General features: G+C 40.3%; 2 protein-coding genes across 2 annotated transcripts; both read right to left on the bottom strand.

Moving 5' to 3' along the window:
* Positions 1-2,886: 2,886 nt before the first annotated feature.
* On the bottom strand, positions 2,887-3,867 carry tas2r202 (taste receptor, type 2, member 202). Its single transcript, XM_069706768.1, has one exon. The coding sequence runs from the start codon at positions 3,865-3,867 to the stop codon at positions 2,887-2,889; it is 981 nt and encodes a 326-aa protein (XP_069562869.1).
* Positions 3,868-6,900: 3,033 nt separating this feature from the next.
* On the bottom strand, positions 6,901-11,266 carry vsig8b (V-set and immunoglobulin domain containing 8b). The gene is made up of 8 exons (XM_069706672.1): positions 11,177-11,266; positions 10,785-10,863; positions 8,949-9,109; positions 8,595-8,793; positions 8,193-8,345; positions 7,962-8,084; positions 7,632-7,770; positions 6,901-7,547 (listed from the first exon to the last, which is right to left on the bottom strand). Exons 2-8 carry the CDS (start codon positions 10,834-10,836, stop codon positions 7,307-7,309), a joined length of 1,068 nt encoding a protein of 355 aa, XP_069562773.1. The 5' UTR covers positions 10,837-10,863; positions 11,177-11,266; the 3' UTR covers positions 6,901-7,306.
* Between the last annotated feature and the right edge of the window lie 4,195 nt (positions 11,267-15,461).

Genomic DNA, 15,461 nt, shown 5'->3' with positions numbered 1-15,461 from the left:
GGGAACTCCTGTTTTTTTTTATGACATTAATTACTTCAGAAAGGCATCTTCTCCATCTCTTAACTTCAGTCCTGTCAACATAGAGAATACAGATTGCTCTCAGCGCCCTCTCTGCTCACACAGACAGACATTTGGATGCTGCTGATAGCATGAAAAATTACCTATTCAAGCTCAAAACATTTAACAAACTGGCATAAAACTGGTGATTTATGTATTTCTAATACAACAAGAGTAGGAGTCAGTAAATGATGCCTCTTCGGCTCACACTGATGCACGAGCTGAAGGGGCATTATCTGCAGAGGGCGTTTGCAGGGAGGGGTTTATATGATGTTTATATGGGTTGTGTGATGGGTGGTGGTCTTTCTAATCTGGATTGTTAATGGCCTGTTCCTTCCCGTCAGACAGTGAGGTATTGGGGCTCACACTCCCTGCAAGTCTCAAGCAATGAACATTTGAAGGGAGGTTCACTGATGCAAAGAGGAAAAAATGTTGTACCTGCCAGCTTTAGCTGGATGCTCAGGAACATCTCCATGGAAACATGTCCTTCCTGTAATGTTTACAACTTCCTATTGTATACATTCAGAGGAGATGAATCACAACAGTATTGTTCCTGCCATTTACATCAAAAACATTTTTCTAGCCTCCTCTCAACTGACGGACAGAAAAAACACATCTGTGTCTAACTTTGAGTTGTTCTATAGTCTCACAAATACAGTTTCTATTACCTTGAGACAGCACTCAATGGAAAGCAGTTTGAAGCAACTCTTATATTTAATCTCCCAGTGGTGGGACACAACAAAATACATATACTAAAGTTTTTTACTTGAGTTCCCCCTCGTTTAAAAAAAAAAAAAAGTTTTTCGTCTTGTTCCTACAATTAAATGTTTTAGCTGCACAGTGCAGAAGGATGTATGTGCAGAAAATAATGAGATACAAACATTATATCAGCAAAAGTTCCTACCCTTTTTTTTTGCTTATGACTCTATGCTCATAAAAGCCCGTTTCTAACTGAATGCCTTGTTTCATGTAACTATAAGTTGATAGCAGCTCCAGAAAGGTGTCATTTTCCCCGTAACTTCTCAAATCTTTTCATCTAAACCTGAAAGAATTTTGCATAACATCAACATAATTGTCACTACTTACTCTTCCCAGAAAACTCCAACTCTGTTTTTCCATTTATTTATATCTTCCACTTCACTGTACTGCATTTTTTAACCCCCTACTTATACTTTTTAATTCTCTAAATTATTAATATATTTTACTAATACATGTATTCATTTTTATATTTTATTCATTTAAACCCCTATTTATCTTTATAACATAATTTGTTTCTTTTATAAACTGTCTTTATGCTTTTAATGTTTAAAGTAAAGCACTTTGTGGTTTAGTGTTTCAATAACTGTAATTTTAAAATGTCAAACATAAAACAAAGATGCAAAAATTAATAGAGATTTGTTTGGCAGAACTTTAGTTTTTTCCAACCCCATCAATCATAATACCTTTCACTATATTTTAACACTACATATTCAAAACTAACCCCAGTTATCCCAGCCATAGCAGTAAAATGGGGCTTAAAATGTAATTCATATAATCATATATCAGTCAGAGAGGCCATTTGTATGTTGATTGAGCCCTATTTTCTTTTACTGTGGGCACACTTTGCTGTTAATGCTTCTGTTCTTTTACTTTTAATTACTTTTCACATAGTTGTATGTGTAGAAAAGGATGTAATATATTTCCTTTTAAAGAGAGTTGCAGCCATATGTGACCATATTTTGTTGTATCAAGCTGTTCTTCCCCGGTCATGTTGAACTGAACTCCTTCCAAAAGAGAAAGAAAGACAACAGGGATGGAAGCCGAGGTCTTGGTACGATTTAACTCCCTTGCATCAAAAGAAAATATGCCTTCTCTTACTTTGTCCATTTTGCTGCTGGAGGGATCTCGAGCCTCTGTGTGTGGCAGGATAAGCTGCACTATTGTATCTCTGCTTTGAACCTCACTAGGTGGTGCCAGAGGGTGTTAACTAATGTAGCATTGCAAAGAGGTCTGCTGCATTTTTTTTTTTTTTTTTTTTTTTTTTAAACCTCTATTTACTCAGGCTACGTTTGCAGGGCATGAGTGCACTTTTCAGGAACACCCGGCTTCACAGCCACACGCACAGCTACAGTTACACACAGTCACACCTGTGAGCTGTCAAGCGCAGGCACACACTTGTGTGGAGGACCAACAAACACGTACACTGGAGAGGAGGAGATTATAAGTGCTTTTCCTCATCAAGTGTATGTTTTCTCCCTCAAATTGTACAGGAATTTTGCCTGGCAACCTTCCAGTTAAAAGCACTGTAGTACCCACATGAAGCATAAACTATCTGCAACCCGACTGAGGAAAAAGTCTTATTGCTCTGTATGAAAAAAAAAGAAAAGAAAATCAGGTTGTGTGTATGTTCTTGTTTTATTAATATGCTCTGTACTCTCACCAGTCACATGTATTTTTTTTTAAACATTTTTAGATGGTCATAGGATTACATCATGTACGGGCAACTATGCCTTGAGATTTATTTTACAGGCCTGACTATTACTTGTTCTACTGAAATATTAATATTCACAGGTACAGTCTGATGAGCTTGTGATCCGGATGGTTACATGGCTACTGTGTGCATCACTGGAGCAGCTCTCCAGTCTCTGCTCTAACAGGCTAGCACAGCTAAAACGCCTTATTGATGTCAGGAATTGTAATTAAGGGTGATACAGCAGGACAGTAGTCATTACGGAAATTGCCAGCACAAAAGATAAAAGAAGAGAAAGTTACTTCAAAGTTTTTAATAAGTTCAGACAATGACCAATTGATTTCAGCACAAAGACCTCCAGCACAAAGCAAATTGGCTTTTCAGTTTTTAACTTTTGCAGAAGTACTGGGTTTAGCCTTTTGTTCAGGCACCTTCAGACAAGACAAACATGGATATTCATCCAGGCAGATGTTAAACTCGTGAATCAGAGCTTTCCAAAGAGTCTTTTTGCCGTAGATGAGCACCATGGCAGCAGCAGTCGTGTAGACTGACGTGAAGAAGAATGTGAGCATGATCACGTTCTCGTGGTACACGGCTATCTGGTAGTTCACGTACAGGTCGACCACGAGGAAGAGGATGAAGATGGTCACCAGAGAGAGAGACATCTTGATGACCCTCATCTGAGCGCCCAGCTTTGGGCCGTGGGCTCCGTTGGTGCTGGCTTTCATGTGGCGGAGATGGATAGCCAGATGGACAGAGATGGAGATGCAGCATTTCATCATGAGGAGCCCTGGCAGTACGTCAGCGAGGAGCAGATACATGACTTCATAAATCTGTCCGGAGCTGTTGTTGGGCATCAAAACCCCGCAGTCTTTGTCCACCTTGGTGTCGTTGTTGCTGTCAGAGTGAAACACAACAAGCATCGGCATGCAGGTGCCCAGGCCACACAGAGGGATGAGACAAACCGCTAGGGTCACATGCTTGAGGATGACAGCCTGGATGTGTGTGTAGCAGTGGTTGGGTGTGTTGACCAGCTTGGTGCTGTAGTAGAAAGTGAGAAAGTTGGAGTCCCACATGATGGTGAACTTGAGGCTGAAGATCAGCAGCAGCATAACAGTGTATATCATCTGGTTGAGGCGGCACTTATGGTCCACCTCGTCCATGGTCATCCAGAAGTAACAGACCAGCTGGTGAGCCACGTTGGCCACTGACAGAGCCAAGATGATCGTCTCGCTGGGACCCCACTGCTTCTTCTGCTTTTGGTTCCACACACTCATCAAGATGTAGAGATTAAAGAAGACAGTCATGATGGCCAGCAGACCTGTCATTGCCCAAATGGCCAATTCGTTTACCACAGACATAATGACAATATTTACCCCAAAAACATCTGCGGTGTAAACATTTATGAGAAAAACTTTTTAACTCTGTATACCACTCAGCAGTTTGTGTGGGGCCCTGAAGTGTTTTGTTTTCGATGTGCTCAAAGAGATGACAAGGAGGCAAAAGATGATGCACACACACTCTGAAGCAGACGATTCTTCATTTCCATCACTGAATGGAATCAGTCACAGCTTTTCAACAGGCCCTGGGGTAAAGAATCACACATTTAGCTTTTGAAATACATTGAACGGATATAATAAGCTCAATTAAAATCTTCTATTATGGCTAAAAATATATGTGAAATCTGAAATTTCAGTGGTCATATGGTAAGTGAAGCTGAGGTAAGGCAGTTACAGTAATTAGGGTGAGAAACGTCTCCTGTTTTCACCTCAAACGATGCTCCCTTGGAATACATGAGGGCTTCTATCATCCTGAATCCCTCTGAAGGTTTTTGGTTAAATTTTCTTTTCCTGCTAGTCGTCACAATATGTTGTCTGACTCGATACCTGTGGCTGCAGTTGAATAATCCTTTGTTTTGTTTTGTTTATCCAAGCATTAATCCTTGCCTGCAGTTGTCTGCAGGATGCACACGGCAAGGTGAAACTCCTGGATTTAAGTGTTCATTCACAGGGATTTATAGGTAAGCGGTGTGTATGATTTGCATCAGTTCTGACCACAGGTAGTGGTGACAGCATGTTTGCATTGACACAGGGTGGGGGAGGACATGTGCTCACTATGGATATCCAGTGAGTTTACTGTATGTCTATCAGTGCAGCAAAACAGCTCCACCAATCCACAGACCACATTCAACCCCACTCTGCATGCAAATGGGTCCTGCATCCGTGCCACATATTTACAAACACCAAGCCACCTACACACCTATTCACCTGATAAGAAAAGCAAATCACCTTTAAATCACCTTCAGGAGCTTTCCTCATGCAACACCTTATCACTGCAGTTCCTGCTGGGGAGGACACCAACTTTGTAGACAAACTTTTAACAAGATGTTGACTTTAATTATAATTCAGCTGTATTTAGTTCTCTTGTTTACTTGATTTACCACCACAACTATCCAATCAAAACAAGCAGAATCATCATTAAATAAGCAGTTAACTTGGCTTCCTAAAGTCTGTAATCATACTTCTATCCATGAATAACACCTTAACTTAGTTAGATTTACTACCACTAGGACTAAATAATAATATAAAAAAAAAATCCAAAGCCAAATTCCAAGGACAGATTCTACTGTTTTGCAAAATAGCACCAAAAAAAAAAAAAGCTCTTTTTCATGCAGAACCTCTTTGAATGGAGATGTGAAGGCAGACTCTGCAATGGGAGCCTTTGCTTCTTCTTTTTTTTATTTTAAATAATTACTATGCCAACCCTGTTAAAAGTTCTGCCCTCTAAGAAACTTATTAGTAAAATGAAGAGATTATGCGGTTTTCTGAATAAGGTTGCCAGAGTAGTATTTGCAATTAAGTATTGCCTCTATTCCCCCTCTTCATGCATGGATTAAAAGGACGGACTCGTGTGAGCACATAAAAAAGCTTGATGGAAGGGCACTTGTTTGAAAAGTTGGTTTGAGCAAACAGAAAGATGCAGACGGCTCCGTGTGCCCACAAAGGGTGACCGTTTTCAATTTGTCTTATGGCGAAGCAAACAAGTGACAAAGCCAAACACAGCAGCACATTGTACGTTATGTAAGTGTGTGTGTGTGCTGTGGGAGAGATGGGTGCGGGTGCGTACTAGTTGTTTCTGCTTTCATTTTCATAAATAGTCAATTTAAAATAAAAAAAAAAACATTTAAAGTCTAAAATTCCCTTTTTGTTTTTGATCGTTTGAACTCTGTTTTAAAACCAGATGAGTACAGGCTGGCCCTCCTGCCCTCAAGGAGACCAGGGGCAAAAGTTATTGCTGATAGTCCACCGAACCACACTTCTAGTAGCTCTTATTAATTCAACATACACCTTTTGAAGATGGGATGATGCCGCAGGCACGGTGCTGACTCTGCCTATTGAAGGTGTCAGCTGCAGGTCAATGCCTCAACTGTTAGCGGTTAGACTGTTGCATTCATTTACTGGCTGCTTTGCAATACATTGAAAAAAAGCATTACACAAAAAAAAGGCAATGAATTTTTTTTTTTCAGGAGGTAAACACAGGTAAGAGGATCAGACTCAGATTTCACTTCATCTACTCCCAATATCCTGACTCAGAGCTTGAATTTACAATACATTGATCCACTGATATTCCTGAGAAAAGCCACTCTCCTCACTGCGAGATATGAAAACAAAGATTATTTGTTTGACCATGTTTGTACACTGAGATCGAAGTTTTAAAACCTTTACATCATGATTCTTTTAATGGTTTCTTTAATAATTAAACTCTCTAATTAAAGGAGCAGTGCACAGGATTTAGTGACATCTAGTGGTGAGGTTGCAGATTGCAATCAATTAAACATCCAGCGCATTACTATCCTCTTCTAAGCATGTAGGAGAATCTACCATGGTTGAAAATTCACAAATAACTGGAAGGTCTCTCTGGAGCCAGTGTTTGGTTTGTCCCTTGTGGGCTACTGTAGAAACAGGCTGATGCAACATAGCGTACTCCATGGAAGAGGACCCGCTCTCTATGTGAATTTGGACAGCTCATTCTAATTGAATTGAATTGAATTTGAATTTGAATTTTGAATATTGCATTGCATTTCTATCAGTAGTCCCCCCCTAAATCCTACAGACTGAACCTCTGACCTTTTACATACATTTATTGTTTTGATATAATCAACCATGTCGACACAAAATGTCTGATTTCATGATACCAAAGCACAACTCATTCATTTACGTTTTATCTTCATCTTCCAGACGGATAACACTTGTTACATTATGCTTCTTTTGAAAGGAAGATGTGTTTCATCAGCCCAGATATCGTCAAGCAATAAAAGATGTGGAACCATCTCACAAAAATCGAAATGCTCAGTGAGCCAAACATGCAATTTAGATTGCACTCTCCTCATTGACTTGCAAGTTAAAATGTTTTATTGTACACGTTAAAAAAAAAAATGCAATAAACCGATACATGTACATCATAGAAAAAAATAATAAAAATACAGATATTTTTGCTATACATATACATTTTACATACAGTTTTAGTAGAATTTTATGAGAACCTTTACTTGTTGTTTACAATAGCAGTGTTGTGCCACAGTGCATCATGCAAGTGAATCAGCTGTACATTTATGTTTGTCCAAGGTAGAATTTGAGGTAAGATTTTTAGTCAGTATTCATATCTGTACATTCTCAAGTTAAATATTGCCCCTTTTGTCACTTGCATACTTTACATAGAATATTGTTTACAAGGTGTTTGACACTTAAAGTCTGCAGTTTCACACTGATAATAAAAATCGGTTAGGCATGTGGTTAGCTCCTACACGGGGTATCCGTATCTATGGTCATATTTGAGGGGAGCAAGTCTGTCCCCTGCAGAGGTTGGCCCTGTGTAGATGTGGCCTGATTCACTGACACTTGGCAGGTGGTTCCTCACAGAGCTGTAATTCACCCCGGGGTGAGAGCGGTATCCCAGCACCGAGTGGAGGCTCGATTGTCTGCTGGAGTGTCTGCTGGAGTGTATGCTGGAGGGTCTGCTCTCAGGGGCCTGGACGTCCTCTCTGAAAGCACACCATTAAACAAGTCTCAATTAGATGATCTTCTGGTCCAGATGCTTGAAATAATCTCCAGGTCTGACACAATACCTGATTTCATTTGCAGCCTCCTTCTCATAGCGACGCTTGTGGCAGCAACAGATCAGGAGCCAGATGAGAAACAGGAGGAGGAGCAGCAGCAGCAGTGCACCTATCACTGCACCGACTATGACACCCACTTTATTGGTTGCTGGAAAAGAGGACATGGTGCTTGGAGATCAAACAAGCACAGCTTTTCTTTTTTTACAGTCATTAACTCCAGCTTCAACAAGAGGTTTACAAGTGATTTTGATTTTAAGATTGCTGGAGCAGAATAAAAAGGTACCTTGAGGATAAAAGTGTTCTTAAGAGTAAAATTAGATGATGATATCATAGACTTACGGTTGTATGCATGCAGTGCATATTTACACTGGGTTTTGCCCACAGTATTTTTTGCTTCACACACGTAACTTCCAGTGTTGCTGTCTGTATGGTTTCTTATCAAAAGCTCTCCACTCTGTGGATCTTAAAGACAGAAGAGAACATTCAGTACAGACACACTGCATTACCTGCACAAATACACCAACAATGCAGATCTCCTCAGAGGAAGGCCTTTTATATTATGTTCCTTACCTTGGGTTGCAGTGGATGGCATTGCACCTCCGCTCTCTCTCCTCCACACGTAACTGAGAGGAATGGATCCCTGAGAGGATTTACAGCGCAGGGAGATTGTGCCTCCTTTTTCCTCGCTGCCTTCAACCCAACACTTTGGCACTGATGGAGGAACTTGTGAATGAAAATAAATAAACACATGGCAAAAGAAACAACAGTTTTAGTAAAATGCTTTGATACATGGATGGTCAAATATGTGAGAAGTGACAATCTGGGTATGGCTGCAGAGAGAAGGTGAGGTTATCTACACAGACAGGAGGAGCATTTACATTCCACGTGTGAATAGGAGCAACATTTAAAAGGAAGAATAAGAGCGCTGAGAAAACGAACAGGTAAAACCGGTAAAAAGGAATTCTTCCTCACCCATCACCAACAGAGTGACTTTTCTCATGTCAACCCCCGGTGACTTCTTTACTTTGCACTGGTATGTGGCCTTGTCTGAGAGCTTCAAGTCGGAGATGGAGATGGTGGCGTCTCCCTGCTTGGGGTCTGTTATGAATTTGAGCCTTTTGGAGAGGCTGTGGTCGTAGTAGTGCGTCTGGCCTCCTGAATACGCCAAGATCTGAGATGCAAAGATTGCATTGAGTGAAGACATTTCTAGACAGCCTGGTTTTCCCACAAATATGCTAAGCACATGCTAAAGGGGCCTGTCCAACCCAGAAAGATTTTCCTATGTCATTCCTCTCTGTCAGTTGTCAGTAAACACACTCCACATACCAGTTTGTCTTTCAGTGTCATGTCCGGGCTCACGTTGGACCACTCAATATCCAGCTCTCCTGTGTCTTGGGGGCCGGGGCTGTAGGTGCATCCTAGATTGACCTCCTCCCCCTGGGCCTTCTGAATGGTCTGTGGACCCGAGGATGTCACCTGCATCGCCTCTGTCACATGGAACAGGGCCAAAATATTCTAGTCAGATTTGTCTAATTCATAAAATACACTTCATCCTCCCCTGCAATTTTAAATTTTTTATTTTTTTTTATAATAATCTATCCAGGCTAAATGATAAACAGAGAAAAAATAAAACAGAATAAAACTAATTTCACTCTCATGCATTCATTTTTTTTTCTCCCACTTAATGGCATTCAAGCTCTGGGCTTGTGCTCATAAGCAGTCTTGGGGTGGAGAAGGAGTGCTGATGTGAGACTAATTGGCCTCTTAAGTCAAACTGAAGAGTTGAGGTTTTGGAGTTCAAATAAAAGAAAAAAGGGGATACTTGTGCAAAATTGACTTGCATATTAATTAAAAACTCTGGGGTCTCATTAATTGTCTGAAATATATTGGTAATTGATGATGAAAACTGAGCAGATATACAAACATGCACAATTCACAAGTGGCAGTTAAAAGCCATCTCGGAGTTGACACACAACCCAATGAGTCACTGTTTATGGCCATGGATTTTAATCATTGCTGATAGCCTGACGTGTGCAGAAAGAACTCAGTGACGATATTGTGTGTCAACACAGTTCAAAAGATGCAAGTTATTTATCTCGGTAATGTTAAACTCTCAGAAAATATCTTCTCACCATTTTGATGTTTCACTGAACACCCAAACGGAGCACAAATCAAATCAGCCTCCCTTTTGACAACACTCATCGTTAAACCCACTAAAGCACTTTAATGGCACTGCAGCTAAACAAAAGTATGTCAGAGGTATTTATGAAAGCGTGTAAATGGCAGATGTGATGAAGGGAGCCTGAAAAATGCTCAAATTAGTCATTCAAATGTTTACACTGTGAAAGCACCCTCTGGGCAAAACACTGTGATCTAAGGAAAATGTGTTTTCCATGTGAAGAGGCAGCTAAGCTAACTTGCCAGTTTGCTCAGGCACTATGGTTTATACAGACAGCTGCAAATGTTCAAATCCTGTGCACCTTTCTCATGGACCCAGACAATATGCTTGGATATCACTGTCCTCTCAATGTACTGCCGGGAAGTCACACTGGAACTTAAAGAATCAATCAAACACTGAGCAGTCAGCTGATGATGGTCCAATGTCAGGATTTTGGGGCTTGGAGGTTTTTTGTGGAACATGATAAGAGCTTTGCAGGTTATATATGCTGTTCACTTGCTGCACGTGATTTAATTTTACCACTATTTTTATGCTGTTAGTATATTAAAATAGACAACTTGGATGAGGGCCTGGGACTAATTTCTCCCTCAGGGACAATAAAGTCTCTCAGGGTCAGACTTTTGCAAATACAGAGAGCAGTTTGATACTTAGCAACAGCAAAAGAGGTATGAATGCTATGCAGGGTACTTGTCAGCCACTCACATTATATGAACATGGTTCACTGAATGTCAGGAATTGAATTCATCCAGTCAGCTCATCAAATCTAAGGGTATGTCACTCTGGCCAGGCTATTGTGTACAATAAAAAAAATAAAAGTTTTTAAAACCAACCTCCTGTTCAGATTTGAACATTTACAGTTTTTTTTTAAAAGGGCAGCCAACAGTCCAAAATGAGAAATCAAAGACACGTTAAATGTGATATTTGCTTTGGTCTAACTTATCAAAATCCTAAAACACACCCTGTAAGTATAAAGTCAGACTCACCTGTCCTCAGCTGGATCATAATCAGGAACAGCACCGCCACCTTTAGCCTCATGTTTGTGAATGCAGGGCCCTTATAATCCTGAAAGCAGATGCAACATTAAGTTAAGAAAATATTCTGAGAATGTAATTTCTGTCAGTGTCTGCTATCTTTGTATGCGTCATTAATTCAGTTTCATGAAAATGGAAAGATCTCTACTGTATGACTGTCATCTGCCTTTCTAATGCAGTTGCTTATCTTAAACAAGACATTCATCTCAGTATTTTACAGAGCAGAAACAAGTCTAGAACAAGCTATTACTTAGTAGAAGGCAGAACAATTGTGTATTTAAGTAAGCTAAGAACAAGAAGTTCTCGTCCAATAAAGGCATAAAGAGAAAAACATAATGACATACCTGAAAGTGAAGGAGTCCAAAGTAAAAGTATGTCCTTCGAGGTCTGTGTGTCAATACTGGTGTAGTTTGCTTATTTTGTTCTCAGGTGAAACTCCTCAGCAGTAACTGTGGCCCCACCCTCACTGTCCATAGTACATCTGTTGGCCACTCCTAGAATCTGGCACATGTCAAACCTCCTTCTGGCTGATTATATTTCTCAAAATTCTTCTTTTTTTTTAGTTTTGGAAATGTCCTAATTTGATTGAAATGATAATGAAAAAAGGATATTAAGAAGAATGTTGAGGTTTTGTTAATGATAATGTCAGTTTGTTTTCTAATTGTAGGTCTGTGGACAGCTGACGTCAGAGATTAATGATTACACAGCCAGTGCTGAGTAATTCAACAACTATGTTGCTGTGCTGCTTTTTGTGCATGTTAACTTATCTGTCATCTGTTATTCAATAATAACGTATATCCCTCCTGTTGTTCTAGGGTCAAAATGACCTGCAGCTGTGTTCAACCAAGTTCTATTTTATTTTTTTATATTCTTTGGGGATCATTGGTGACTATAAAAATAAAAAATAAAAATATTAAAATAAAATAAAATAAAATAGAACTTGGTTGAACACAGCTACGTGTCATTTTGACTCTAGGACAACGGGAGGGATATAATACCCCCCTGTAGTTAATTAGGCCTCACTATAATGGGGTTTCTGTATAAAGTGGTTTGTCCACAGTGATTTCTCACAGTAATACATTTTGTTGTTTTCAAATTTGAATGGGCTGACAAATTGTTCTTACATTTCCTCAAACCTTTGTGCTACACACCCTCCTGACACACCCATGGAAACACACTCATTGTTGTTGTTGCTGACAGGCAGACTACACACAATATTTTAATTTATACCGCCGTGCCAACAATTTGGAAGAAGTTTGAACTACAGAAGAAGAAGAATTTAAAATATGCTTACTGATATTGTCAGTATTTGTTTTGTAGTTGCAGATCTAGATACTGAGTTCTATGATGTTGCTCAACATTTCTATCGTATGTCTTTCTATTATAATGCAGATCATAACCCCTTGTGTGCAACCAAGCCTCAGTATAACACTAGTCATTTCTCAAAATAATACTTTAAAAAAAAAATTGATTTCTTTTATTTATTCTTTAAAAAAAAAATTATTATTAATATTCTTTTTGTTGTTATTGTGGGTTACATGACTGCAATGTAACTCCTTCAAATGTGAATGGGCCAACAAATTGTTCCTAAATTTCTCCCAACCATTGTGTGACACACCCTCCTGACACACCCATGAAAACACACTCACAGACAGATGAGACTTTTTTATTTTTTATTTTTTATTTTTTTTTTACCTCAATGTCATCGAAGCTGCTGCTATTGTTGTTCAGGCTGTAAATAAAGCCTTTGTTAGATGTTTGAGCATAATGTAAAACTTTTTTCAGCAATGAAATTACCTAAATGGAAAGTTTTGATTCGGAGTAAAGCAGCTCCATTTGATTGTGGTGTGTATCATCTGTTTGAACGCATAAAATCTGACTGTAGGTGATGATCCAAAAATGAACATATAGGACACTCTCAATGATGTTATCGGGGTGAGGTTATTCAGTATTGATTGGATGAGAGTGTACAGTGTAGGCTCTCATATGACCACAGAGTGTGACGTTAGCCATTAGGAAACGTAAGTGCTGGGTTAATGCAATCCTGCCAATAATGTTCATTAAGGAGATGAAGAAATTAGTAACGCTCAGTATAAAACATGATCATAGAGCAAATTTGAAGTCAGCTCCACCCTCTCCTCCTCTGTGGCCCGCTGTGTGTTTGCAAGCTGTATACCTGAACTTCATGCAGCGTGTGTGAGTGACACCACACCCATAAATCTGTGCCTGAAAGTGTGCATGAGTGATCCTGCAAATGTCAGGGTTTGTATTGGGCTGTGCGGTATGGCTGCTTTACTAGCAGGTGGTTAATTGCCCCACTTCCTCCCCCCGGTGTAAGAGGAGGCTCGGGCACTGGAGCGCTGAGCTGAACAGACTGTGTGACAGGACGAGGCGGGACAAAAACAGACAGTACTGGGGCACTGCACAAGACCACCATTAACATTGCTGGAGAGAGTGTGGACAAGCATGATGAATACATTTGCGACCGCTGACCTGAATGTTCTGAACTGGTTGTATTCACAGCACCCTTTTTGTCGCCCAATGCTTTCTTAATTATCCCACTGAACTTGGATGAAAAGTAGCCAAACTCCAGCTTTGTGTTTAGAGCCAAGACTTTCCTCAACCCACATCTATCTTTCTAGATTTGGCAAAGGTAGTCTAATCACACCACAGGGTAGCGAGCAAACCACCTTGACAGATGTCCAAATTACAAGTAAACAGCATAGCAGGAGAGGCAAACAAATGACCAAAGCAGGGAGGGGAGAGGCTTCAGAAAGTCCGGGCTTGCCAGCAGCCATACTGAAATAGCACGGCAGCGTGACTCACGGTGTGTCAATGTCAGAGAGCCAGTTAGGCACATATATTCGTCTTTTTAAGGTGGAACGCCACTGGGACGAGGATGGTGCTTCTTGCAGGGGGAAGCAGTCACTCAGCCACTCAAAGAACTACGTGAGTGGAATACGGCCGGCACGCTCTCTGGACCACACACACTTTCCTCATGACCCCCTGAATCTCTGCAATTAAACGTCCACTCTGACAGTGAAATTGATTTTTTTGTCTCTTTTACAACAATTGGTCATTATTCACAGATGTCCTGCCCATCATAAACATATACTGTGCCTCCAGGGTGTTGTTAGTTAGATTGTGCAATAATTGGCACAGAGGAAGCATCGTTTTAAGTGTTTCCAGTTGTCATCCTATAAGGACTGTTGTCTTGTTATACCGTGAGACTGCATGGTTACTCCCTCTGTGCAAGCACAGCCCATTTTTAGCTGCTCCTGCCCTGCATGCTTTCCATGTGCCATGCTGCACAATAAATAACAAAGAGGTGAATGCAAGGGTTCCTCTGAGCCTCTGTGATTCTTTATCTCAGTAAGTAACCCACTAAGGAAAGGGCACTTCTACTATCAAAGCATGCTTGATGCTGGACACAGTGGGATGAAATCTCATTGGTTGCCTACGATGCTTTCATCCTCCAGTATTAATGATATTGAAGCTTGTGCAGCTAGAGACAGCAACATCATAGTTTTATTCTTATATGTCCATTATTGAAAGACGATATAAAAGAGAAAACAGATAAGGGCGAAAGAGAAAAAGATCAACTTCAACATGAAAATACAGCGTGCCTGAAATATTGTGAAAGTTAGGTAGGGTTTCTATTATTATTATTATTATTATTATTAATTAGGCACCAGACACAACTAGAGAGTCTTCCAGTCAATCACATCCACAGTGAATCTCTGTCTGCATGTGCGCAATTATGCAGCTTGTATCACCAGCAAAGAGAACATCTAACCAATATTGTGAGCCAAAACCTTATCCTGTCCGTGCAGACACAATAGTTCCCGGGAAATTAAATTATACAGGTGCAGTTAAATCCATGTGAAACAAGAAAAGCCTTTACGGACCTGCTTTATTTTTTTTACAGTAGACTACGCCACTCCACTCGGGCCTAGTTAAATTTCTAACCTCTGAACATGAAAAGACAGGACTCCATAAAGGAATACCACGTATAAAATGAGAAAGTGAACGGGAATTTATCGTGTATTTACTGCTCCATCCTTCCCTCGGTTCACAAGCTGCCCACCCACATCTACCCCGGCACACACACACACACACACACACACACACACACACACACACACACACACACACACACACACACACACACACACACACACACACACACACACACACACACACACACACACACACACACACACACACACACACACACACACACATATGCACAAACACACACAGCCTCCAGAAATATGAGCATATACGGTGGACTCCATAATCCAATAAGTTGTGCTTCTTGTGCTAAATCCAGTGAAGTCTGGCACACACAGAGAGAGTCCATGGAGAGTATGGTCCCTTAAGCCCCGCTTGCAGGAGTGGGATGGAAACTGTAGACTCTGATAAGGAACTTCAGATCTCTCTCCCCTTCTCTCCTACTACGATGGCTCATATTTCCCCACATACACGTTGGGGAATTATGGTATAATGATGTAATTTAATGCTGATGTTTTTATTATTATTATTATTTCCTAGCAAATATACTTTAAGAGAAATATTCCTGAAGCCTGATCCACCAACTGTGTTGTGGAAAAAAGATGGGAAGCAGCC

The sequence above is a fragment of the Brachyistius frenatus genome, unplaced genomic scaffold (assembly GCF_029030835.1).
Source record: "Brachyistius frenatus isolate BFR_SWC_R1_liver_20210118 unplaced genomic scaffold, ASM2903083v1 Contig_64, whole genome shotgun sequence".
Lineage (NCBI taxonomy): Eukaryota > Metazoa > Chordata > Actinopteri > Embiotocidae > Brachyistius > Brachyistius frenatus.
This window is presented reverse-complemented; position numbering and strand designations above follow the sequence as displayed.